General features: G+C 45.6%; 1 protein-coding gene across 2 annotated transcripts in view; it reads right to left on the bottom strand.

The window, feature by feature from the left end:
• Positions 1 to 27,748, bottom strand: part of LOC146866978 (caspase-7-like) — a 200,191-nt gene that overhangs the window by 138,769 nt on the left and 33,674 nt on the right. The window contains exons 2-3 of one of the 2 annotated variants that reach the window (XM_085603346.1): positions 26,353 to 26,450; positions 4,663 to 4,811 (exon numbers count right to left, since the gene is read on the bottom strand). In XM_085603346.1, coding sequence (XP_085459472.1) covers positions 4,663 to 4,811; positions 26,353 to 26,450 — 247 coding nt within the window. The remainder of the gene's footprint in view (positions 1 to 4,662; positions 4,812 to 26,352; positions 26,451 to 27,748) is intronic. The other variant, XM_085603347.1, reaches the window with a different exon arrangement.

The raw sequence follows: 27,748 nt of genomic DNA on the forward strand, positions 1-27,748 counted from the left end.
ACACAGGTCCTACCTTACCCCAGCCAAAATAAATCGCTACTTCCATCGCACAGATGCAGCCTGCCCTCGCTGTCTTGGTTGATGCACACCTGTTCCACAAGCTGTGGGCCTGCCCATCTCTCCATCCCTACTGGCGAGGTGTCCCCTCTTACTTATCCACTAGCACAGGGCGCCCTGCCTGGCACACATGTGAAACATGCCTCTTAGGTCTTTAACACAGGGACAACAAGCATTGGCATAGCCAATAGGTCTCGCTTTTGGGGCCTTATAAGTATTTAGTTATGCAGCACAATATCCTTGGTGCAACAACATCAACTGTTGCATGGCTAAACACTTATAAGGTCCCAAAGGCGAGACCTATTGGCTATGCCAATGCTTGTTTTTTTTACGAAAGGAATCTGTAAAGTGTAACATTAAAAACAAATAATTAAAAAACATAGGACTGAGGGGTGGGGGAATTGGAGGTGCAGTTGTGGGGGGGATTAGATGGGGAGGGGAAAAGCAGCACACAAGGGAGAGGAATACTGTGGGATCGGAAGGAGCATACAAACGAATGAGAACAACACGAAGCGTTGGAGAGGAAGAGAAGCACTCAGGTGAGAGAGAGCAACATGGAGCTGCTCCCGTGCTATAGATTATTTGTGTGCACAAGGATTATCAGTGCACGCTGAAAATTGTGATACTTCCGTCAAGGAAGCTGGTGCGTCTACTGCTCATAATACAGCTGTTCTATGCAGGGAAGTTTGAATGGCACCTAAAGATGTTGCACCTCTTCTATTTGAAACACGGTTTTCAATTCCATTCATGTGTGCATAACTCACCCAGTTGTGTTTTGTTTTTTGGTTCTTCTAGTTCTGAATTTAACAAGGTAAAATATAGAACTACAATACAAAGAATGGAGACAAAAAAAGGATTGGTAACATGAGGCCCCCAACAATGCAAAATTCGTAATTTTAATTACGCACAGCAGCTGAGAAGATGGAGAATCTTCTCAGCAGCAGTGCGTAATTTAAATTACGAGTCAACAGAGTCAGCTGACTCGGCGCACGTCCGCGGTCAGCACTGGGCAAGGCTGAGGCACACACAGTGAGATAGGTGGGTCACAGCTGAGCCGGCAGCTAGGGTCGGGCGCTGTAGAGTAGTTATTTAAAAACTATTACTACTCTCAGGCCAAATGAAATCATGGAAATGAAATCATGACCCGAAGCGGTCGCAATCGGCGCGCCGCTACAGTTTGTGGAATCTTTCTGCGTTCTTCAAGTTTGTCTTTAAGAAAGTGACTTTCTTGTTTTGTTAATTGAACTATATTTGAAGGTACAGAAAATGAGCTTTCCTTTATAAACTCAAGTATTCTAATTGGTCCAGTCCACTTAACAACATAATTATTCTTGCACAAAATGAAGTAAAACAAGCATTGGCCGCGCGCACGCGCCTCAAAGTTAAAAAAAAAAAAGCTGCGGGACGCGCTCTGTGGTGGGGGAGGGGCATTGAAGCAAGGTACGCGCGCTTGGCCGAGCGAGAGGAAAGCCATATGGCACCTCTGGTCATGCCTGTGCATGTGAACGCAGGCAGAATGCCAGCAAAAAGCGTCCGGTCGCACTTTTGAAAGCCCTGTTTACTAAATGTCTCGCCGTGCAACGCATGCGCTGGCTCAGGCGAGACCTAGAAAGTGAGCACGAGAGAGATGGATCAAATGCAAAAATGTAGGCATGAGCACAAAAAATGGGTTGATAGAGGAAAGGACAGGAGGAGGAAGGACGAGTGATAAGAAAGTTAGAAAAAGGTGTAAGGTAGGATGGAAAAGAAGAAAGGGTGAAGGAAAGAATGGATGGGAGGTAGAGAGGGTTAAAGGAAGTACAGATGGATGGGGACAGGATGAGTGGAAGTGTGAAAGGAACAATAGATTAAAGCAGGGCTTTAAGTGGGATGAAAAACTGGGGGGGTCTCTCAAAGGGGCGTGGCCAGTGTAATTAAAGGCGTGGTTTAAAAACACATAAGGTAAAAATCTGTGCTTAGCATAGTGTGCTGCCCGACTTATATTTTTATGTTCCTGTCATTGCATCCAGATATATGATACATATAACATCATACCTACAACAAGTCAGGACTATTGGCTTTGTCAATGGCTGTTAGTTGCATAAGATAAATAAGCAGCAACTATGGTTTGTATATAATATTGAAAAAGCTTCCACTTAAAGCCCTGGTGACATAACGACAATGTTGCTGCTCCTGAGTTTCACAAAGAGAAGGGAAATCCAGAGAGAAAATGACTCTCTTTAAAGGATTTCCCTTCCCCTACAACACTCACCTGGCGTGACGTCATGCCGTAACTTCTCCACTAGTGAGAAGTGAGCAGTGTGAGCAGGCGCACATCGATGTTCCTGCTGTCCCTGCAGTCTGGAAAAAAACGGACTGCCTGTGCCAGAGCACGAACAGAACCCGATAGAGACCAGTTTCGAGGCCCCCTTTAAAAAACTGCTGGTGGTCAGCCCCGGTGAGACCCAGCCCACTTAAAGCCCTGGATTAAAGGGTTGAAAATGGGAGGACACAAGAATTGTCAGATGGGTAAAATGATGAGTGGTTGGAATGATGGATGGCTAGATAAGGGAATGAATGGATGGAAAGCATAGTGAAAGAATGGACAGATGAGTGCATAAATAGATGAAAGGATGGATGCCGAGATAGATCGAAGGAGGATGAAAGGGTAAGGGGAACTATTCTAAGCAAGGTCGAGTTTGCTTGCTTGTGTGATTAGAGGTTTGGTTTAAGTGGGGGTTATTTTAGTTTTTCTGGCTACTTTCTTGCTGGCGCCCACCACCGGCACAAATTAAGCACTGGGACAGGCAGAGTAGCAGAGATCACTCGAGGCGAGAAAGGCAAGGAAACAGAAAACGGACTCACTCTCTGTGTGACTGTGGAGCACTCAGAAGGCGTTGTGTCTGTCAAGTTGTCTGGGGATTTCATTTGCTCATCCTGAGGGTTTAAAATGATTCCAAAATCGTGTTAAGTGAATCCGGGAGTAAGTACCCCAGCCTGTCGAACTAATTCTTGGGGGGTTTAATGGAGGCTTTTTAGTCATGTGATCACTTTCTAGGACGCGGAGAGAAAGGAGCGAGGAAGAGAGCGAGCTAGAAGATGGGGGATGGGAGGGGCTTGAGGAGAGCTACAAGGAGCCACGGGGAGAGAGAGAGACGGGAAGAAATAACAAGCAGTAGCAAAGACAATAGGTATCGCCTTTGGGACCTATTGACTTTAACAGTGTCTTTAGGCGATACTGTGCAGCATTGGTGAAAAACATTTTTTGCCAATGCTGTAATGCATTGGCAGAAAAAGGCACAATGACATGGCTGCTACTGACCTCAGCGTTTTCATAGGCATGTTGAATGATGTGTGTGCGAGTTTTAGAAATGATGTGGGTGGCATTTTTTTTTAATTTACCAATCCAAGAAGGTTCAGTAAAGTAGGAGTGTGAAAGCACTGTTTTAAGGCATAGGGTAGGCAACAATTTGCAACCTGACCCAATTAAAAGTAAAACAAAAATTAGACTACAAGAGTGGTGGTGGGGGGGGGGGTGCGGTGATAGAATACAATTAAAACCAGGTGTGCATGAGGTAGAAAGCACATGCTAGAGAAACCAACAGGGAGCGAGGGGGAAAAGCAAACAAGGAAGAAAGCAATAGAGAGCTTGATGCTGGAGAAACACGAGAGAGAAAGCTGGAAACCACGTGCACTCGCCTGGGGTGTTTAATCAAAAAGAAACAAGCATTGGCCGCGCGGCCGTAAAAATGACACGGCCGCACGGCCCGCGAAAGTGAAAGTGATCGCGGACGCGATCAAGCACGGCGGAGGTAAGAGACATGGCGGCTGCGCTTTAGGCCACAGGCAGCACTTGGAAAACCTGCATGCAAAATGTCTCGGCCAGACCAGCGCATGTGCTGGATCAGGCGAGACCTAAAAAACAGAGGGTCACCTCCCAGAGCTAGCAGCCGGACGCAATCCCTCATCCCATGGGCTCAGGCAGAAATTGTTGCACTACATAGCGAGGACAGCTTAGGGCTGCACAAATTTCCCATCATCAGCAATTAGGACAATACACTAGCCTGACCCCCCAGACAGCCACACAGCACGCCACTGAAGTCCCAGGTGGCCCATCAGAGAGTGGGAATGGAGCAGCTGATGCTCAGGACCCTTCTTAACCATATGACATCCACGGGGCATTTAGCCTTTCCCTGTTCACCATGTTTCAGGACCCATATCTTGCATGTTGACTAGTGTAATCATGTGTTCTCCTGACTAAACATGATGGGATTGCAGAACGGGGGCCGCAGGTTTGGGCTTCTTTTCATGAATTGTTGTACTACTCAAAACTAGAATCGTTTGCCCACTTTCCGATGCACTTGTTGTTGGCCCGCTTGATGGGCTACTGTGCTCGTTCTGTATCTTCCTTCCTACAAACTAACTGACACCTTCATGCTGATGTACGGTTAAAACTCTGTCAGTACTGCCCTACTTTGTGAAGCACCATTTGTAATGCGTCATGGGGCTTTCTTGCCGCCCCACTGTCTGTATAACTGAAGCATGTCTTGTTTGCACGAATTGTTATCAACCTGAAAAAAAAATCATAAACAGATTCAAACAGAAAATGAGTATCAATAGAAGTACCTGTACTCCTTTGAAAGTTCTTGTTGTTGATAATGACACATTTGCCAACATGTGCATAGTTCATGTTATAAAGATAGGGTTGTGCAACAACTCGGTGCTCAATGTTAGTGGAGGAGACTGGTGCCTGTTTCTTCTCCTTCTTCTTGCTGCTAAAACAGTTTACATGAGCCAGAGTTTAGCGTTTGTAAGTTTTGGCCACATTTTATAAACAAATATTCTCCAATGGATTAACATTATTAACATATAGCATAAAAAATACAGGTAGTAGTGTTCCCTTGAAGGGAAGCGTCCGCACATTCACTAAGCAAACAGTAATCTAGCAATCATTCAGCGTGAAATATATAGGTATCTTCCTGTGTATTTGTACATGGGTGCTTGGTTAGCCCCAAACACCTACTACCTAACGGTGTTGTCGGCACAACTAAACGTGCAACCAATTTAAATACAAACATTAGGACTTTTACAGCACACCACTTGTCCTTATTTAGTCTTGATTAAGTTTAGCAATTTGGCAAATCGTGTGCTGGGAGTTTTTACACTTTTCTAATATGAATAAAGACTGCTGAACAGCAAGAAGATTGATCTTTCTGGATTTCTGTTTTGATCAATATTGTTGAATTGTCTACATTTGTAGTAGAGGGTTATTTATACCCAGAGGTGTGATAAACTTAATCAAGACTAAATAAGGACAAGTGGTGTGCTGTAAAAGCCCTAATTTTTGTATTAACATGAGCAGATACCACATATATGTTATTATTAACCATGTTTTTAGGTTTCATGGGAACGTTGAGGTGCAACAAAACAAAAATGTACATGCTAACATTTATAGGGATCATGTTCATGTGCCATGCTTCAAGAAAACATGTTTCACATTCCAAACTTGCAAAACCAAATTCCAAGCATAATCACACTGAAAGGTGTTGAGAGCACGGCCATGAATCATGCTTCAAGCACACATACTGCAAAGGCAGTTTGGTGAAACTCAGAGAAAGGATGCCCACTGAAGATCAAAACATTGAAATACGATATAAATCAGCAAGCTTTAGACAGTTTGTAGGCCAGTTCCTCAGAACTGTCAACTTTTTCCTTTGTTGGGTCAGTATACAACCCACTGTACAGAACAGCTGTGTAGAATATTGTGAGCTGGACTTCATTGAGGAGCAAGAGAAACACCAATGTTCTGGTGAAAAAGAAGTCACAAAAGTCCTGGGATAAAAAGTTTGAAGACAAATCTTGTTTCTGTGAAAACTGCATAAGATTCAATATAGAATCAACCTAGATGTTCCATGTCCATCACAAGTTCAAAGGCTGTTATTAAAATATTTAACTTCGAAACCTAATTCTTCCCAGTTCTCCATAACGAGAATCAGAAGTGAATTCTCTTTTACACTATGATGAAATGGGGCATGGACATCAATTGGAGGTCTCCATAGGTTGCTAAGGCGACCCCTAGGCAATCTGTTGTGACCCCTGCCACTTTGTTCGAGACCCCCGGCCTAGCTCGTGGATCACAATCACATTCTACAGTATATATATATCAGCAGATGTAGGTTAGATTTCATTTCACCTCAAAACAACGTTATGTAGTCCATGTGCTTTAGCATAAGACACTTACTCGCTTGCTGCCAGACAGAGACTGCACAGTCGGTCTGCCTGGGCCTACCTTGCAGAAGAAGGAGAATAGGAGATATTACCAAGACCAGCCTGTGAGGTGCTGGAAACAAGGTGACAATTGTCCTTTCTACATGTTTGTACCAAGCCCCAGCAGCCCAAGCTGCATCTCTTACTTAATGTGAATGTGCAGGTAGGCTGTGGAGCTGGGGCCATGGATTGCGGTAGGGCAGGGGCTGAACGTGCATTAAAGTTCATAAAAGTAGCTAAAATAAAATACAGTTATGCTGTGCACACATTCTGCACAATGACGCCCTTTGCAGCTCAGTAAATGCTTGCAAATTCCAGGCTCTGATCCTTAAAGATTTAAGTGCGGCTTTTGACACTGTCTCCCATGCAATTCTACTATCACGCATTTCTGAATTTGGAGTACAGGGTAAAGGTCTGTCCTGGTTTGCCTCGTTCTTAAAAGAGTGGTCGTTTCAAGTGATTTCCCCTCCTTTTGTGTCAATCCATAAAGTACCGGTACACAGCGTCTCCTCACAGTTCGGCGCTTATCCCACCCTTTTTAACATTTATGTCAAACGACTGGCTGCGGTTGCGAAATCTCTTCAAACCTCACTAGTGTCGTATGATGATGACACTCAGCTGCTCATCACCTGATCAGAGGAATCACCCAGCGACTGTGCTAATTTTAAATACTGTCTGACAGAGTTGCTGGATGGATGCACGATAACTGCTTAAAACTTAATGCCATTTAAACGAAGATCCTCCTGCTGGGTAGGTATACTCATCTTTGGAGTGACCAAGGCTGGCCGGCAACATTGGGTTCCCTCCTGAACCTAAATCAGTGGTGGAAAATCTTGGGCTAGATATGGAAAAATCTTTATCCTTTGAAACCCAAGTCAAAACGCTACCCGTTCACTATTTTGGCATCCTTAGGAACCTTAAGCCATTCTGAGTTTCTTTCCCCAGCAAACACGCCGACTGATTGTGCAATCCTTGGTCATCTCACGACTTCATTACTGTAATATCCTCTAACTGTGATTAAAATAATCCATTCTGAATCGCTTGCAGGTGATTCAAAAAACTGTCGTGAGACTACTTTTTTCCCTCCCCAAATTCAGTTCTGCCTCCCCCATCTTCTTGTCAAGCTCCACTGGCTACCCATCAGAAAGCACACCAAATTCAAGGGCCTATGTACCTCTGAAACAATTCTATATCAGCAAGGCACCCCCAGCCTGCCTACTCTGAAACATTTCTACTTGCTCTCTGGAGCACTTTGCTCCGCTGACTTAAACCTGGCCTATATCTTGCACAACAACACAGCCAGAATGGGGGCTGCTCCTTTTGTGTCTAATCCCCGAACCCATGGAACTCTATGCCACTTAAGGTAAATTCAGGATCACTTACAATTCCGAAAACAGCCGAAATCCTGGTTGTTCTACAGCTAGGCTACTGTTCTCTGTCTTACTGCTTCCATGTCTCACCTGTGACTAGTGCCTGGAGGCCTCTTTGGGGGTATCTGGGAACTTTAGAAATCTTTATAACATAAGACGATGAAATGATGAGTCCCCATGCCCTGGATTAGTGTTGAAATGTTAGGTCCCCACTAGTGGGCCCAGGTGCTGCATTAAGAGTTGAAATATTCGTTTGATGTGGGCCTAGTGCATTATAAATGTTGACATTCTGTGTGATATACATTTGCTCTATTCCCGTTTGCTGTAGCATCAGAAGCAGCGGCTCTGATCGCAGGTAGACTTTGTGCATACACTGAACCTGTCTCAGCGCCCCTAGCAGACAGGGAGAATTTAAAAATCTTTTTTTAAATCATTCTCATCTCGAACAGGGCCCTGAGTCGTCTCTGCTGCATGTCCTTGCCCTGCTCCTTTCAGGTGTCCTTGCCCTGCATCCCCGGGGCTCCTCTCCTCCATTCCTCAATGACCCAGCCTCGACTCTTCTATAGGGAGCCTGCCATCAATTGGTGTACAGATCAAACATGTCATTACTATGAGGCACCTTTCAATTCGATCGTAATTGGAGGTGTAAAGGCGTGCTTTATTTGCGTGTTCTTTAAATACGAGTCTCTCTACAGCCCAGGCAGCACAGACAGAAAGAAGCCTTCTGGGGAGGCTGGAATTGGGTAAAAAGAAAAGGTGTAAAAGTCACCGAACCACACTGAAACATGTCTGTGGTAAGGGACGTAGTAGGACGTAGAGGGAGAACGTTTTCCTTCATCTCTCTGACAAAAGCAACTGCATCAGAATCCAGAGTCATTATAATAAGTGCATTTTTAGATAAATACATAGTGCCTGGAAAGCATTGATGTGAGCTATGGCCCGAATCTTTTATTTTGACAATTTAGAATATGCAAACGGGTAACTTGCAAATGTGGCACGAGTTTGAGCCACTCGTTTTCACAATATTGTGCATTATTTTGGTCAGACAGTATTCTAGTTTCTACAATTAATAAACCAGCGGATATAATGCTGGATGGTTCTTCGCCGGCTTGAAGCATTTGGTGCCCTTGTGTTTTAGGGCAAATGGAGTATTCAGAATTAAGTAGATCCATGGTTTGAATTTAGAGTGTTCCAGTCTTTGGGATTTGTGCCCACCTGATTGGGTAATGCAAAAAACAACCACAGACTGTGCCTGGTAAAGTGGGCTTCTCGTGCCCGTGGGTCTCAGTGCCAGTGCACCTCCTGCATCATTGATCGCTATGCCCCTGAACCTGTGAGCTGGAACCGCAGGGGTCTGTGTCCTCTGCACCCAGCAGCACGGTCTTTGTTGCTCGTGTATAGCAACTTTTACTAAGTGTAGTGTACTGGAAATCTGAAATCCACAATGTGAAAATAGAAAACAATGGGTCATTTCCTCTCTTGACCAAATTGTATGATCCTATGCAATGATCTGATTTCACCATGCCTCCTATTCCTTTATCATCACTTTTCAAAACACCCTGAAATAAAAAAGGTTCAAAATATGTGCTGTACAAAACCTCTCCTGCATATTTTCAATGGATTTCAATGTTGCTCCATTTGTAATATCAATTTAGGCCACATAAAGGGTACATAAGACAACTGACATGACTCATGGTTCACTATTGCCATTGTCATCGGAGCAGAAGCGAAAGGGGCGTGGCATTTTCTAAGTTCGTGTTAAAACAAGCATTGGCATAGACAATAGGTCTCGCTTTTGGGACCTTATAAGTATTTAGTTATGCAACTGTTGCATGGCTAAACACTTCTAAGGTCCCAAAGGCGAGACCTATTGGCTATGCCAATGCTTGTTTTCTTTCTAATCGCGGCACCGGTGCTTTACTTTTAACATTAAAAGTAAAGCGCGGGTGCCGCGATTATAGCGTTTCTATTTCTTTACTTTTGCTATAATCGCGGCACCAGCGCTTTACCTTTAATGTTAAAAGTAAAGCACCGGTGCAGCGATTAGCAAGCTACAAATGCTACCGCCGGCCACAGCTTGCAGTGCATGTGCGCGAGTGGTGCGCGCGCAGCAGTAATCACGCCATATTACGCCTCTGCTGAAGCACGTAACTTGCGTTCATACTGTGTCTTTAATTAGCACTTCTTTAGATGACTTGGAAGTACTGGAGTCGCCATGATGCACAAGAAAACCATGATTTGGACTCAATATAAAATTGCCATGACTCTGCTGAACTTGGAAACTTTCAACCAGAAATGAAATTACAAAGTCAGTGAGGGGCAAATTAAAAAATAATCATCAAAATAAAATATGTTTGAGGGGGACACTCGGATTTTGGCCTCCATTTTTACCACTCTTTCTTTGGGAGCACACCATTTCTTATGCACGGTCTCTTTAGTTAGGCTATGTTTCTGCAGTTGTTGCAAGATGGCTTATTTGTGAGGGTTCAAGTGGCCCTGCTCAATAATTCCCATTCTCAGTGCTGCCGACAAGGATGTCCTGCTCCACCTTCAGGAGCTCCTGAGAGGAGGGCAGCGCACACAAACAACAGGTCCAATCATATAGGACTTCTCCTGCCACTGCTGAAGCCTCCTTTCTACTGCTGACAGTGATTACATTTATCTGGTGGACCAGTGTTGCTAGGCCAAATGAACATTGCTGACCATCTTTCCCCCACAGGATCTATCACTGACACAATTTACAGATGCAATCTGGTTGCTGAGCTTCCAGGCTCCTGCCAACACCACAAAAATTGCCGAATGCAAACTACTGCTAGGGGAGAGTGGCTCTTTCACAAATTGGACATGACTCTCCTTGGGTGATAGGTTAAATATGGGTCCAGAGATGGTGGTGACAGGGTTTGTATAGTGGTAGGTGTGGTCACCACTTCAAGTCTGCCCTCTGTAAACTCTATATTTCGAACAAAAAAAATCACCAAATTCAGGCAACGCATGTGAGTGCGGCCTAAAACGTACTTCATCCATCAACAGCATAATGGAGAATTACTGAGAATGACTATTTCTAATGTTTCCATAATTTCTTTTACTTTTAAGAGAGAAATAGTGACTGCAACATACATGTATGTTTTCTGCAACTAATTATGCTGTTATATTATTTAAACTATGTATTATTTAGCATTGATCTTGAACATTTGAGGATCAGAAGCATGAAGTACGCATGCATGTTCATGAATCACAGGCACATTTGAAGCTGCTTATGGACTGCAGGAGTGGGCATGAGCCTTATCCGATCATGATTCTCAAATACCCATGTGCTTTCTCAAACTGCAAGTGCAATCCGATAATGCATGTTCTTAAAAATGAATTACAATTCTGCAGGTCATATGCGTGTTACTGACTAGCATTCGAAAGCGCACATTCCTGCTTGAGGGCGACCATTTGTTTTAAAATAAACATCTTTATTAACTTTTTCAAGACATAAAAAAAGAGAAAGCACAACATATCAATCAAGATTCCACTGGGCTCCCAAGTTGATGAGCCAGATATTCTCTCTCTACTCCAAGCTTACAACTTCTCTCGGTCATCCCAGTCCCCTCTGGAACTTCACAAACTGCCCCTTTAAACGCTCCCGGAGCGACTAACCCCAAGCAAGGCAACTCGAAGGCTATACAAAGCATCACATCTAACCAGCATAGAGCTCCCAGACTCAACACCAATGCCTTAAACATTAATAACCTCATGCAGATCCCCATTACACAGCCCTCTCTCACTGACCACAAATCACACCTGAAATGCATGCTACTCAACTGTAGATCAGCGATGAAACATGCCACGGACCTTGCCGATCTCATCCTTGCTCAGGAACTTGACCACCTTATCCTCACCGAAACATGGCTCACGGACTCCTCAGATCCCATCCTTGACATACTAGTCTCTCCGAGCCACAACATTATCAGACTCGATGAAGTTAAGAGAACGGGAGGTGGCATAGCCTGTATCTACCACAACTCTCTCTTAGCAAAACAGTCCCCTTCAGCAAATCTCTCATCCTGTGAATATTTATGCATAGACATCACTAGTAAATTCAGGGGTACATGCATCAAGAAATGCTTTTGTGAGTCCTTAATTGCGATTATTAAGGAATCGCAATTAGGGACTCTCAAAAGCCTATGCATGTAGAAATCGCTATTAAAATAGGGATTACTAAACATTCCTTAATTGCGACTCGCAAATTGGAAGTCGCAATGAAGGAATGGCTTCCCATTCATTCCTATGGGCCTACAGGCCCATAGGAATGAATGGGAAATTGCGTGCGCAATTTGCGAATACCAATAGGAACTCGCAAATTATGCATGCAATTTCAAGGGTGCACAGGTGTCAAAATGACACCCTGTTGCACCCCTGAAATTGTGATGTGCACCCATGTTGCTCACACACATGCCCCAGGGCATGTGTGTGTAACCTGAAACCTTGAAAAATGCACTTTAGTGCATTTTTCAAGGTTTTTCCAAAATACAGACCAGAGTAATTTCTCTGTATTTTGCGCCCCAAATAGCAAATTGGCTATTTCTAAGGGGTACATGCATTGCATTTAAGGAATTGTAAATTGCGATTCCTTAAATGCAATCGCAATTTAAGAAATCGCAATAAATTGCGATTTCTTAAATTGAGAGTGCCTAACACCTTGATGCATCGCAAAAGGCCTTTTTGCGGGCGCAAATGCCGATTTTTGTGAATTGCGCCATTTGTGCTCGCAAAAAACGTAGATGCATGTGCCTGATAGACCCTTATGCAGCCTGCACATCTTCTACCACCCTCCAGGTGACAACCTCCCTCTAAATTAACAAACTATGGAAACCGTCTTCTCCAACCAGGGCCGACACTGCCCCGAGATCTTCCTTGGTAACTTCAATCTCCATTGGAATGACCCGCATGATCAGGTGGTTAACAGTCTCAAAAACTTTCTAACTGACATCTCCCAGACTCAGTTCTGTGACAGTCCCACCCACAACTTTTGCTTGACCCTCGATCTAATCATCTCCAATCCCAACTCCATTCAGCTCGAATCTATTCTCCCCTGTGACTGGTCGGACCATCACTATATCACCTTCAGTATCCTAGAAAATTTGAACTCCAAAAGATCACAACCACTAAAACAAAAACATTGGAAAAGAACACTCCAAAATACAAATGTAAATGAGCTCACATTTTGCTGCAATATCTCCCTACCGCCGCCTGCAAACATGGCCGACATTCACGTCCTCCCTGAGCACCATAACAACTCCATGTTGTCTGCCCTGAATGCAACTGCCCCCCTTCAACTAAAAAGAAAATCCATCAAAGACTCCAAACCATGCTTCAATGACAGCCTAAATGCTGATAGACGCAGTCTGAGATTAGCAAAACGCGCTTGGAGATCCGCTCCATCCACTGGTCGACTAAAAACTCTAAGCCTAAAAAGGAGTAGATACAACAAACTCATCAGAACGGCGAAAGCAACCTTCTTCAAATCCCAACTTGACAAAGCAAAAGATTGCCCGAAAAGGCTGTTTGACTTGAGTAAGTTGCAATCCAATAACACTCCTATCCAATCTCCTGCCCTCAGCCAAACTGCGATGCCGCTGCTGACTTCTTCCTTGAAAAGGCGAGTAAGATAGAATCAGATCTAAAGTCTGCCATGATCGATCTCTCACCTTCGTCTGACTCCTCCTTACCCTTGCCCTCTCTTATACCACCCTGTCTCTTCCCTAAAAACAATGCCTCTTAGAGTCAATTCACACCCCTCAACAACACTGCCATCTTCAGCATTCCTTCAACCCTGAAACCTTCAAATCACTTCAATGATCCCCTCCCCCCAACTTCTTTAAAGAAATGATAGGATCACTAGTCCCACTGTGGTCCAAGATCATCAATGCTTCTCTTCTTCAAGGTGAGATCTCTGACTGCCTGAAGGTGGGCCTAGTTCTCCCTCTTCTCAAAAAACCCATGGCGGACCCTGAAGACCTGAATAACTATCGACCAATCACAAACATTCCTACCCTGGCAAAACTCCTTGAGAAATGTGTACATGAACAACTGCGTAAACACATTGAGCAATTCCAACTTCATAACCAATACCAATCAGGCTTCCGTCCCTGCCACAGCACTGAAACGACCATCACTCATATAGTGGATGACGCTCTCACTTTGCTTGACCAGAATGAATCTTGCCTACTAATATTACTCGATCTCTCATCTGCATTTGACACTGTCAAACATGACAATCTACTTAACCTTTTGGAATGTAGGATGGGACTCTCAGGCACTGTACTAAAATGATTTACCTCTTTTCTCAACAACAGAACACAGAGAGTCAAATCCAATCAAACTTTATTTAACTCCAGTCCCTGCACACTGGGTGTCCCCCAAGGGTCCTCGCTCTCCCCCACGCTCTTCGACCTTTTCATTGAACCACTTACTGTAATCCTCAAAGCATCTAACATCCAATATCACATGTATGTGGATGACACTCAACTGTACATGAAAATCTCTTCCCCTGAAGATATCAAGTCACTCAACGGAACCCTGCACAAAACCCTAAATTGGCTAACCTCCAACCGCCTCAAACTAAACGCCCTTAAAACGGAATTCCTCCTCATTTCACCCACTAGGCAAACCCCCATTCTTGAGAAATATCTAAAAAACCTCTCCGCCCTCAACTGCACCCCACACATCATTGATTCCACAAAATCACTGGGAATTGCGCTAGATAAGAACCTAAACATGCAAGATCACATCAAAGCATCTACCAAAGGAGCAAGCGTCCAACTGAGCTTCCTAAGAAAACTCAAACCCTACCTTCCTCAAGATGACTTCAAATCTGCGGTGCAAGCACTAGTCATCTATAGGCTAGAATACGGCAGTGCTACTCTATAAGGGCTACCAAAACTCAGTTTAGCCCCCCTCAGAGCATCTATGAATGCTGCGACTCGACTCATCACTGGTTCCAAGAAAACCAACGACATCTCTCTGGACCTAAAATCGCTCAACTAGCTTCCGTTTGAGTCAAGGATCCAGTTGAAAATTGCATGTATGACCCATAGAGCACTACACTTCAACACTCTTCTTTACCTGGCAAATAAGTTCAAACTATCGGGTGGCTCCAGGCCCTTAAGGTGCACCAGCACATTGCTGCTCAAGCCGAAGAAATTTGAAAAATGAAAACCGACAATCGTACATTCTCTGGTATTGCCCTGATAATCTGGCACTCCCTACCTGTGAAAACAAGACTGATTCCTTTAACATTTGCCTTCAAAAGGAAAGTGGAAGCTCTCCTGATAAACACTGCGCTGAATAGAAGCTTTTCTCCTTTTGTCTTCTATCTTGTTTTGCCGATTATTCTGCTACCTGGCATTTGCTACAGCCTCAGTGTCGCCCGCTAATATGTAATTGTGTACCTGATGTATATTTCTCTACTTTTCTCCCACAGCTATCTAACTTTGTCTTCCACCACTCGTATGTAAAGCGCTCTGATACCCGCCTGGGTCATGTTCAAGCTATACAAAACTTTAAATAAATAAAAATAGTGAAATTACGTTTGGGTAATGGCTCCACCCCCACCCCATGGGGACCATTCCTAGGTGCTAGATTATGAAGAAATGAAATGAAAGTTAGATTTGTAGAGTGCTCTACTACCCAAAGGTGTCTAAGCGCTGTGATTCGGAAACGAGGAGCATAGAAAATAAGAAGAAGAGACCCGGAAAACCTGAACAGGAGAACAGCAGAAAAATCAGAAATCAGTAGGCCTATTTGCAGTGGCGTAGCAAGAGGGGGTGGGGGATTCTGCCTCAGGTGGCAAAAGTTTTAGGAGCGGCGGTCTCCCCCCGCACTTACATTTCACTATGGGCAGCAGAAGCAGGGCCCTCCCGGGAGGCAAGAGGCCTAGCTACGCCACTGCTATTTGTTAAACAGCCAAGTTTTTAAGGCTTTACAAAAAGCTACCAGGTCGCATTCTCTCTTTAGTGCATGTGGCAGATAATTCCAAAGCCATGCTGCACCAGTTGTGAAACTTCTGCCCCTCCATGTTGCTTTTCTGACCCTTGGTATCACAGATTAGCTGAGGAGGAGGACTGTAGGGATCATTCAGGTACATACCATTGAAAGTACTGCCTCAGAGATTCTGGACAATCATTGTTTAGTGCCTTAAATGCAGTACATAAAGAGTTGGACTCAACCCGTTTTTGACCAGAAGCCAGTGGAGTGCTGGAAGGACATGAGAAACAGATTGGTACTTAGGAATCACCAGGAGTAGCCGAGTGGCTGCTTTTTGAATAATCTGCAGCTTGTGAAGAAGGAGTTTCCCCGTGGAGGATTCAAGTGACCTAACAATGCTGATCCTTGGGATGCTCACGATTTGAGAACCACCATTGTACAATGCGGATGCACCTTTGAGAATCTCATGTGTTTTGGAGGACTCGTTGTGCATTAGTGCATTGTGATTTCAGACCATGCATACATTTTTTTTTTTAGGAATCAATCAATCAATCAATCAAAGACATTTCTAAAGCGCACTACATACCCGTAGGGTCTCAAGGCGCTGGGGGTAGGGGGGGTGCCGCTACTGCTCGAACAGCCAGGTCTTCAGCTTCTTCCTGAAGGAGAGGTGGTCTTGGGTCAGGCGCAGGTCGGTCGGGAGGGAGTTCCAGGTCTTGGCGGCCAGGTAGGAGAAGGACCTTCCTCCTGTAGTCGCTCTTCGGATGCGGGGGACCGCGGCGAGGGCGTGGTTGGCTGAACGGAGGTGGCGTTTGGGAGCGTAGAAGTTGATTCGGCTGTTGAGGTAGCTCGGGCCTTGGTCGTGTAGGGCTTTGTGTGCGTGGGTGAGGAGGCGGAAGGTGATTCTTTTGTTGACAGGGAGCCAGTGTAGGTCTCTCAGATGTCCGGAGATGTGGCTGGTTCGTGGGATGTCGAGGATGAGTCTGGCTGAGGCGTTCTGGATCCGCTGGAGTCTCTTCTGGAGCTTGGCGGTGGTACCGGCGTAGAGGGCGTTGCCGTAGTCCAGTCGGCTAGTGACGAGGGCCTGGGTGACGGTCTTCCTGGTCTCGGTGGGGATCCACCAGAAGATCTTCCGTAGCATGCGTAGGATGTTGAAGCACGCCGAGGAGACGTTGTTGACTTGTCTGGTCATGGAGAGGGAGGAGTCCAGGATGAAGCCCAGGTTGCGTGCATGGTCTGTCGGTTTGGGTGCGGTGCCCAGGGCGGGAGGCCACCAGGAGTCGTCCCAGGCGGAGGGTGAAGAGCCCAGGATGAGGACCTCCGTCTTGTCTGAGTTCAGTTTCAGGCGGCTGGTCGTCATCCACTCGGCTACCTCTTTCATCCCTTCGTGCAGGTTGGCTCTTGCGGCGGCGGGGTCGTTGGTCAGGGAGAGGATCAGCTGGGTGTCGTCGGCGTAGGAGATTATGCTGAGGTTGTGTTGGCGTGCGATGGCCGCGAGGGGGCTCATGTAGACGTTGAAGAGGGTGGGGCTCAGCGAGGATCCTTGGGGGACGCCGCAGATGACTTCGGTGGCCTCTGACTTGTACGGTGGTAGGCGGACTCTCTGTGTTCTTCCGTCGAGGAAGGAGATGATCCATTCCAGAGCCTTGTCCTGGATTCCGACGTTGCTGAGGCGCTGTACTAGGGTGCGGTGGCAGACAGTGTCGAATGCCGCGGAGAGGTCTAGGAGGATGAGGGCCGCTGTTTCTCCGTTGTCCATCAGGGCTCGGATGTCATCGGTGGCGGCGATGAGGGCGGTCTCGGTGCTGTGGTTGGCTCGGAAGCCAGACTGTGAGGGGTCGAGGGATCCATTCGTCTCGAGGAAGGCGGCCAGCTGCTTGTTGACGGTCTTCTCGATGACTTTGGCTGGAAACGGGAGGAGCGAGATGGGGCGGTAGTTCTTGAGTTCGGTGGGGTCCGCTGTGGGTTTCTTGAGTAGAGCGCTGAGTTCGGCGTGCTTCCAGCTCTCGGGGAAGGTGGCGGTGTCGAAGGATGTGTTGATGATGTCTCGCAGGTGGGGTGCGATGACAGTGTCGGCCTTGTTGAAGACGTGGTGAGGGCAGGGGTCGGTCGGTGATCCGGAGTGGATGGAGTTCATCGTGCGGATGGTGTCTTCGGTGCTGATCGGGGTCCAGGCGTGGAGGGTGGTGGTGGGGGGTGGTTGTTCTGTCGTGGTGTGCGTTGGTTGGTTGTTGAAGCTGTTGTGTATGTCCGCGATCTTGTTGTGGAAGTATGAGGCGAGGGAGTTGCAGAGGTCTTGCGATGGGGTGATGTCGTTGTTTCCTGCGCTGGGGTTGGATAGCTCTTTCACGATGTTGAAGAGTTCCTTGCAGTTGTGTGCGTTGTTGTCCAGCCGGTCCTTGAATGCTGTTTTCTTGGCGGCGCGGATCAGCTGGTGGTGCTTCCGGGTGGCAAGCTTGAAGGAGGTTCTGTTGTCCGGTGTTGGTTCCCTTCTCCAGACTTTCTCGAGGGCTCGGCAGTTCTTCTTGGAGCTCTTGAGTTCGTCGGTGAACCATGGGGCTTTCTTGCTGCCGGGTCTGCTGGGCGGGGTCCTCAGCGGGGCGAGCTCGTCCGCGCAGTTGCTGATCCACTTCGTGAGGTTGTCGGCGGCCTGGCTGGGGTTCGCTGAGCTGGCAGGAGGGTGCTGGCTCAGGGAGGTGGCGAGCTGGTCGGCTGTGATCTTGTTCCAGCTTCTGCGGGCAGCCTGTTGCTGGTGGTGGTGGGTCGTCGTTCTTTTGAAGGTGAAGTGGACGCAGCTGTGGTCCGTCCATTGAAGCTCTGTGGCGTGGCTGAAGTCGATGTCTGTGCAGGAAGAGAAGACTGCGTCGAGTGTGTGTCCGGCGAGGTGGGTGGGGGTGGACACCAGCTGCTTGAGTCCAAGATTGGCGAGGTTGTCGAGCAGGGTGCTGGTGTTGCGGTCGTTGTTGTTCTCCAGGTGGAAGTTGAGGTCCCCCAGGAGGATGTAGTCAGCGGAGGGGAGGGCATGCGGGCTGACGAAGTCGGCGATGTCCTCGCTGAATTGGGTGCGTGGTCCCGGAGGTCGGTAGATCAGGGTGCCTCTGAGGGTGGTCTTCGGGTCGGTGTGGATCTGGAAATGCAGGTGTTCGGCAGTGGTCAGGGTGTTGTCGGTGCTGGTCGTGAGACGGATGGTGTTCCTGTGGATGATGGCGATGCCTCCTCCCATCTGGTTGGCGATGCGATCCCTCCGGGTGATCTTGTAGCCCTCTGGGATGGCGATGGCGATGTCGGGAGCTGAAGAGGCGTTCATCCAAGTCTCCGTGAGGAAGGCAACGTCCGGGGCTGTGGCGTCTAGGAGGTTCCAGAGTTCGATGGCGTGTCTGTGGACGGAGCGGGTGTTGAGCAGGATGCACTTGAGGTGGGTGCTGCTGGTGTTCGACTTGGCGGGTGCTGGTGCGAGGCAGGTCCGGATGCAGGTGAACTTGCAGGCGTGGCAGCTGAAGGGTCCGTGGGTGCGTCGTGGTGTGGCTCGGTAGCATCCTGGGAATCGGCCGGTGCTGAGTGCGATGAGGGTGGCGGCGGTGTACGTCAGGCGGGTCGGTCGGGGTCCTCGTGGGCCAGGGGTCCTGGCGCTGGGCGCGATCCGGTCGCGGACGGGCGCAGACGGGCTTACCTTTGGCGCACCTTCGGCGCTCAATCGGTGCTCCCGCTGCGCGCGTCCGCTGCGCGGTCGCTCTGGGGACGTCATAAGAAGGGAGCCGGTCGGGAGGGTCTGCGGGGAGGCCGGAGCGCGGTCCAATCGGCTGTCGGGGGCGGGGCCACGGGCTGGGGCGGCGGGAAAAGCAGGTGTGGGCTCGGCGGCCCTCGGGAGGCTGGGACAGCGGGAGCGGCAGCAGGCACAGGAGCGTGGGGGTGACCAGGAATAGTAAAAATTAGAGAGAGCGGGGGCGTGGCTACGGCGCCGGACGGAATGGTCGCCTGAGGCGAAAGCTCCGCCGCATCGGGACGCTTTCAGGCATGCTGGCACGTCTCCAGCGCCAGCCTCTCAAAGACGCTTACCTCTTCGTTCACCGGAACAGGTCAGGATCCTGATGAGCTCATTCTCGGCATCGAGCGCTTCGTACACGGTGCGCTTTTACAGTTTCCTCCTGTCGTTTCTGCCTGCATTAGAGCGCCCGCCATTTTGAATATGCGCGCGCTTCCTCAAAGTCACCTCACAATGGAATTTATCCTAGCTGCACTACTGAAGCCTCGTTTGTTCTCTTGACAACTTCCTGATTGTTCTTAAAGCAACATACACTCATTTCTTAAATGTGAGGGAACCATGGAACCTGGCTTTTTCATCATATATTTTCTTTCAGGGTGCCCTCTCAGCTTACTCTTTTCAAGAGATAATTACCTCACATGCCCAGAACTGCAATATACCTCGTTATTGGGCAATTTTTCAAATATTTCCTGGAGGGTCTACCTGGCCATCGTCTGACTGGATATGACTGGGAATCTTTCTTTTTGCCTACCTATTTACGAATTACAGGACTGTTTTTGTCTTTTTGTCTTCCTACCAGGCGACCAAGATGTCACCCTTTTTTATTTTATTTTTTTATTTTTTTACTTTATTGTAATTATAATTTTTGATTCTTATGCGCCAACGTGCTCCTTCTCATACTAGCTGCGGATGGTCTACCATTGACTGTTTCATCTGAAATTGCATTTTCATGGTCCCCTGCAAGGTGTAAACACCATTTTGAGGAGAGTTTCCACATTCAGGCGCCTTGTGAGGGGAAATATCTTACAGGGCCACAATGTTTCCTCTCACAAATTTGTTATTCCATTTTACTTCTGCATGACCATGCTTGTTTTTGCTCCGACTAGGCTTTGTTTCGCCTTGTGGTGACTTCAGCCTGTCTTTGGCGTTTGCCTGTCTTCCTTGGACTCAGGTTTCCTGTATTTTCATCATTGACTTATTGCTTTCGTTCAACTGACTCTTAGACCCTTCATGGGAAAACTCCGGAATTTAAAGCTGGCTACTTCTTCTCAATTGCCTGTGGACTCAGATTCGGATTCTCCACCTCAGGACATGGTAGACGCCACGGCACCAAAATCAGATCTACTACGAGGAGCCATCCCAAAAGCGCGCAACAAAGGAAAGCTGCCGTCCTCTCTGGCTTCCTCTAAGCGCCTGAAGAAGGATCCACCATCCCCAGGGAGTAACTCCTCGTCCGCTTCCATGGATCTCATCTTGGAAGAACTTTGTGCGTTCAAACCCTTTATGGAAGCTACCACAAAGAACATGCAGGCTATGCAGGAAAAATGGTCGTCTCTGGAGTCACGTGTTCAAACTTTGGACACTTCTACAGACTCTTTGCAATCCTCTTGTTCCCAGATTCCGTCAATGGAGGCGGAGATACTTCTACTTAAACGTCTGACGGAGGATTTGGAAAATAGGAATCGTAGGAACAATCTACGCCTATATGGTCTTCCAGAATTTACAGAGGGGTCAAACCCCACCGTCTTCTTCCAATCCTTTCTTGCCAAGATCTTAGATGCTCCGGCCTTATCTTCCATTAACATCCAAAGAGCTCATTGCCTTGGCCCGAAGGTCACTAGTAAGCCTAGAGGTGTCATTATGTTGTTCCTGCAATTCACTGACCTCCTACAGGTCCTTTCAGCTGCCAAGTTAAAGAAGCAAATTATGTGGGAAGGTCATCGCCTCTATCTCTCGCAAGATGTCTCCAAGGCCACTGCAGATCGAAGGAAGAAGTTCTTGGATATGCAACCTCAACTACGGGCCCTGAATGCTAGATATGGACTACTGCATCCTTGTCTCTTCAAGGTCACATATAAAGACAGAACAACCACATATGAAGACCCTGCAGCCCTGCAGGCGTTTCTCCAACGACAAGGCTCAGATGTTATGGATGTATCCAGACCTGGTTGACAAGACCTGCTATTTCTTTTTGGAACTCGTTGTGTTACGATTCTGTTGTTTCTCCATTATTGCTGATGTTGTGAATCCCCTACTGTCTCTCCTTCCGACAGTAGTTTCACTCTCATGTGTCCCCTCTGTGGTTCAATTGTGGTTCAATTGTGCTTTGTTTTTGTTTTTTTCAGTTTCCTTGTGACAAGTCTTTCCCTTCAATTGTATATCTCTCTTGTTTCTACAGACATCTCCTTCCTCCCTCCTACCCTGATGTGCCCTACTACTTTCTGTATGCTGCATTTTTGGATCCATGGTATTTGAGGTTCGATGTCTGATCTAGATGTTGTCGTCGATGTCTCCCGGCGCCACCTCCCCATCCTCGTTCTTGAGTTTTTCGTTCCGTAAGTATGTTTTTCAGTCGTTCGTTTCGAACGTGTACTGTCTTCTTGTTGGTTTTTGTTTCTGTCCTTTTTTCTATACCTGATTTCTTACCATTTGCTCTTTCCTCTCTTTTTTCAATTTCTTTCATCTCTCATTTCCCCTTCCTGTTCCTTCCTCTCCTTGGATTCAGTATTATATTCATAGTGGTTTCTTCCTTCTTTTCTTTTCCTTTTCTTCCTCTTTGCTTTCTCTCCTTCTGCCCTCTCTACTTCATCAATTCGTCACAACTCTCTCAGTTTTCTCAAGTTATTTTTTCTGCAATAATAAGCATGTTGCTGTTAGCTGTTTTTCTTTGCTGTTACATCGTGGAATGTTAAGGGTTTAAACAATCCCATTAAAAGGCAAAGGGTTTTATCACATTTAGCGAGACTTAAGTCTGATGTTGCCCTCCTTCAGGAGACTCATCTCTCTGAAACTGAGGCTTTGAAACTCAAGCGTTGTTGGGTGGGTCATGTTTTTTGCTCCCCCACAGTTTCCAAGAAAAATGGTGTTGTGATTTTATTACATAAAAAGTTAAATGTTTCCTCAATTTCTTCAGAATGTGATGTTGATGGTCGATGGGTTATTGTTACACTGCTTATATTCCTATTACTCTTTTTAATGTGTATGCTCCAACAGGGATTGACAGATTATTTTGGCCCTCTATTTCAACTAAGCTGTCCTCCCTTTCTGGAGATTACATACTTCTTGGGGGATATTGTAACCAAGTTGTTGATCCCTTCCTCGATCGTCATTCCAATGTTAAATTTGTCCCCTCTAGGATGCACTCTCAATTTGTTAACACCTTTCAAAATAATGCCTTGGTGGATATCTGGAGATTGTGTAATCCTGATTTTAGAGAATACAGTTTTTACTCCCCCCCACATCAATCACAATCCCGCATTGATCATATCTTCCTTAGTAAATCCCTATCCCTGCACGCTATACGCTCTGACATTGGCTCCATCCTAATCTCGGACCATGCTCCGGTTCATGTGGACCTTGACTTACTTCCTTTCTCCCCTCACTCTGGCAGATGGCGTTTCAACAATGCTTTGCTTTTGGAACCTACTTTTTGTTCTGAATTTACTGCCTTTGCCACTGAATTTTTCCTTCTCAATCATACCCCTGATTCCTCTTTTGTTACTGTTTGGGATTCTTTTAAAGCAGCCTCTAGAGGTTTTATTATTAATTTTGTAGCCCGACGAAAGAAACTTCGAGTAGCCAAGTCTGAACGCATTTTAGCTAATATTAAGACTTTAGAGCTTGACTATCATGCTTCTAAATCTGAGATTTCTCTTAAAAAGCTTATTGATGCGAAAATTTCCTTCAATAAGTTTACAACTGATGCTGCCTCTAACCTTTTGCTAAAATGTAATTCCAGGTATTATGGGGGTAAGAACAAAATGGGGAATCTTTTGGCCAATTACTTAAAAATAAGAAAGGAGCGTACAAAGATTGAGTCCATTAAGACTTCCACTGGGAACTCTTGCTTTAAAGATAAAGACATTCTTTCTGAGTTTGTTAAATTCTATGAGAATCTTTATACCCCCGAACACATCCCAGAGACCACGGATCTTCTTTCATATTTTCATTCGCTTCCCTCCTCCTTGGCTTCTCACGTTGATTTTACTGCCCTAGAGCGGGATATTTTGCTTTCTGAAATCTCCCATGCTGCACGGTAAGTCTCCAGGCCCTGATGGTTTCACTATTGAATTTTACAGCCACTTTGCCTCTCTGCTTCTCCCTAAACTGTTACTATTATTCCAATCCTTGCTTGCAGCAGGTTCTTCAAGCGGCTCCTTCCAACAGGCTTTAATCTGTTTAATTCCCAAAGAAGACAAGGACCACTCGTTATGCAAAAATTACAGACCTATTTCCTTGGTCAATACGGATTATAAAATTCTGGCTAAAATTCTGGCATTGCGTATGGATCCCCTTTTACCCGATCTCATTAGTCCTGAACAATCAGGCTTTGTCAAGGGCCGTCTCTCATCTGACAATTCTCGTGTTTTTCTTAATATACTTAGCAAGGCTTCCTCTCTGTTGCTTCCCTTTGCGGCTATTTCTTTAGACGCGGAGAAAGCCTTTGACAGGATTGGGTGGGATTTTATGTTTCAGGCCTTACGCTGGATCGGCTTTTCTTCCAAATTTATCTCTATTATTTCTTTACTCTATTCTAATCCCCAGGCTTCCATTTTTGTCAAAGGGATGACCTCGGATTATTTCTCATTACATAGGGGAGTGCGACAAGGCTGTCCTCTATCCCCCCTACTTTTTGTTTTGGCCTTGGAACCCTTTCTTACCAAAATTCGTCTGGACAACAGTATTTCTGGTTTTAAATTTGGTTCGCGTCAGGTTGAACTCTCGGTCTATGCTGACGATATTATTTTTTACTGCTCTGATCCTGTTTCCTCTATTCCCTCTTTTCTCCAGCAGGTGTCTTCTTTTTCCGCGGTCTCTGGTTATCGCCTAAATGCTGATAAGTGCGAGATTCTACCTTTAAACCCTATTTGTCAAAAGCACCTTTTTTCCCAAACTGGTTTCTCATGGCAACCATCTAAGATCAAATATCTAGGTGTTTGGTTCGCTCCTCTCTTGTCGGATACGCTCAAATTTAATTTTGATTATGTCTTCAAGAAAATGGACACAGCTATTCAACGTTGGAACCCGCTCTTTTTGTCCTGGTGGGGTCGGCTCAATTCTATAAAAATTATGTTATCCCCTCATCTTCTTTATACCATTTCCATGCTTCCAGTACACATTCCAGTTTCCTTCTTTAAACGGATTGATTCCTTGCTGCTGAAATTCTTATGGAATGGTAAGCGGTCTCGGATAGCTTTGGCTTCGTTGCGCAAGGATAAGGCCCAGTCTGGTGTGCGCTTTCCGGATTTCAGAGAATATCATCGAGCTTTCTCTTTGAAACAATCGACTCGTTGGTTCTCTTCTGATCTTCCACACTATCCGCCTGTCTGGTTAAGTATGGAATCTTCCTTTCTGTCCCCCTTTACCTTTCGCGAGTTCTTATCCTTCACGTCTCCTTTAGTTCGCTTTCGTACGCCTGTTATTTCTCATTCCCGTACTCTCCTTCTCCCTTACCTAATATCATCTTATCCCTCCCTCCTTTCCACTCACGAACACCTGATATGGCACAACTCTCTTTACAAAATTCGTAACCGCACCATCTTTTGGAAGACATGGCATTCTCGAGGATTGTGTTGGATCTCTCAATTAATTTCCCAAGATACTCCTCTCTCATTCCAGGAACTTCAATCCTCTTTCTCATTGCCCTCTTCTGCTCGATCGCAATACAACGCCCTTCTCCCAGTTCTGATCTTATATCTTCGCTCCTTGGTGCCATCTACCGATATTCCTTTGGACCGCAAATCTACTTCTTTATTATTGGAGACGTCTCCCTCAGCCTCTGCTATTTATAACTCTTTCCGGTACTCCACTGACAGACTAAAATCTAAAATCGAGAATGCATGGGAATTGGATTTTTCTCAGGTTTGGCCAATACCTTTTTGGGACAAAATATGGGCTAAGCTTCATAAAGCCTCTAGAGCTGCTAATACTACCCAAACCTTATATTTCATTTATAACAGAACTTTATGTACTCCACATGCTTTATCCAGTTTTTCACCTGACACATCCCCTATTTGTTGGTCCTGTTCCTGTCCCGTTGCAGATCTCAAACACATGTTGTTTGAATGCCCTCCTATCTCCAAGTTCTGGCACCTAGTATGGACGCAAATACAAAAGATATTCCAACTTCCAATTCCCTTTTCCCCTTCGCTAGTTTTTCTAGGTTCCTTATCACCGAGACTCCCGCAATCTCCTTCCCATTATCTATTACTTGACCTTCTAGTTGCTGTGGCTTTCCATACCATTACTTCTAATTGGAAACAGGCTGCAAATATCTCCTACCACTCTTGGTGGAATGCAGTTTGCTTCCATCACCGCCTAGATACTAATTACGTATCTCCCGTTTCCCTAGCAATTAAACGTGATCTGATTTGGCTCCCTTTGGTATCCTATCTCTCCTCCTTTGCTCCAGCACACGCCTCTCCAGACCCTAACACAGTTGAGGTGCGTAAGCCACCATGATTTTCTTGTTTCTTTAATGCCTTTATGCTATGATATTACGTTCTACTATTTTATATGGTATTTTTCATTCCTGTACGTAGGTTTTGTTCATGTAAACTTCATGCTTGTTATTTTTGCTTTTAATGAGAGTTTCTGTTGGAATGCTCATTCTTTGTATATGCTTATCATGATGATTATACCCCTTTTCCCTCCCTTCTCCTTCCCTTCTTTATTTCTTCAATAAACTCAAACTTAAAAAAAAAAATTAGAGAGAGCATCACTCACTTCGTTATAACAGGACTCCTATTACACCTGTCTGGTCTGGCATCAGTTGTATCCCCTCCTTCCACATCAGGCACACAATCATCTTCAGAGGTTTCAATCTGTTGGACACATGAATAAAGATATGAACACAACTGTATCAGTGTTTACAGAGGTAATACACAGTGTTGCAAGAAACCTTTTTCATGGGACAGACTCAACTTAAGGTTTTATCACTGGTAATGCTATTAGGCCCTAGGCCTGAATACCGGATCTTTCTTTTCTTCCAATAGAACATGAGAATTTTGTTTTATGCTGGCAGCAAGGCCAGAAAATAACCTCTCACTTTGTAAGAATTGACCTTTTATTGCAATGAATTATCTCTTAACTATAATAACAATACATGTCTTGCATTGTAGTACTTACCAAAATTCTGCAACATCAGGACTATTCCAATTCCAGTGTTTCATGGCACCAGTGGTTTGTATGATTTAATTTTGAATTTCAATATCCACTTTTATCACATACAACAGAATTAGGATTGTGTCTGCTGAGAGTACTCAGCATCCATTCACAATTTAAAATAATCTCTAAATTTTATCTACGTGAATGGTAATCACACAAGTTACATCCAGCCCTAGCGATATCACACTTATGGTTCATCTCTGGTTGACCAAGAACATGGACCAATAAGATTGTCACCGACATTTCATCCCTAGTGTATGTGTTTTGCACTTTGTGACTTTAGTCACCTTATTCTATATTTTTGTGTTTGTGGCAGCCATTTACAAAGAAAACTGTTTATATTCTTTGGGTATATGATTTTGAATACATAAAATAATGAATGGGTTTGTTGTGTGTTGCCTATTCCTTTCATTAATTGTACCATGGGGTGTTAAATTTTGGTTTATATTGCAAAGTCATCCTGTGCCCTGGGCACCGCCCAACTTTTTACTGACTGGTACTGGTTGTAACTGACTCTGACTGACCCTGGGCTCTGCCTAACCAGGCCCAAGGTCATTGCTATGAGGAAGACACACACTGAATATAGCTAAAACACCTACACACACTTGGATACACTATGGGTCCTCGCTCATTCTGGTAGGAGAACTCGTAATTTGAGATTTGCTACTTAAGCCGACTGAGGCCCTGCAATATCCTGAGTGTTTCCAGAATACTTACCAGGAACACTGACTTAGTTAAGGGATCGCTTATTCGAATCCTACACGAAAGGTCACGTTGGAGCTAGGCCAAATTTACCTAGTATACCTGTGAAGTGCATAATTCTCACCATTTTCTCTTTACATCAAAGGAATTATACTTGCCTACTGAGCCCTGATGAAGTTCTCATCATGAGAACGAAACGCGTTGGCTGACTGTAAATTCTCCAATTCTTTGAGAACTAACTAATTGAAAATAA

This window comes from Triturus cristatus, chromosome 1_2 (genome assembly GCF_964204655.1).
Source record: "Triturus cristatus chromosome 1_2, aTriCri1.1, whole genome shotgun sequence".
In the NCBI taxonomy this organism is placed as follows: Eukaryota; Metazoa; Chordata; class Amphibia; order Caudata; family Salamandridae; genus Triturus; species Triturus cristatus.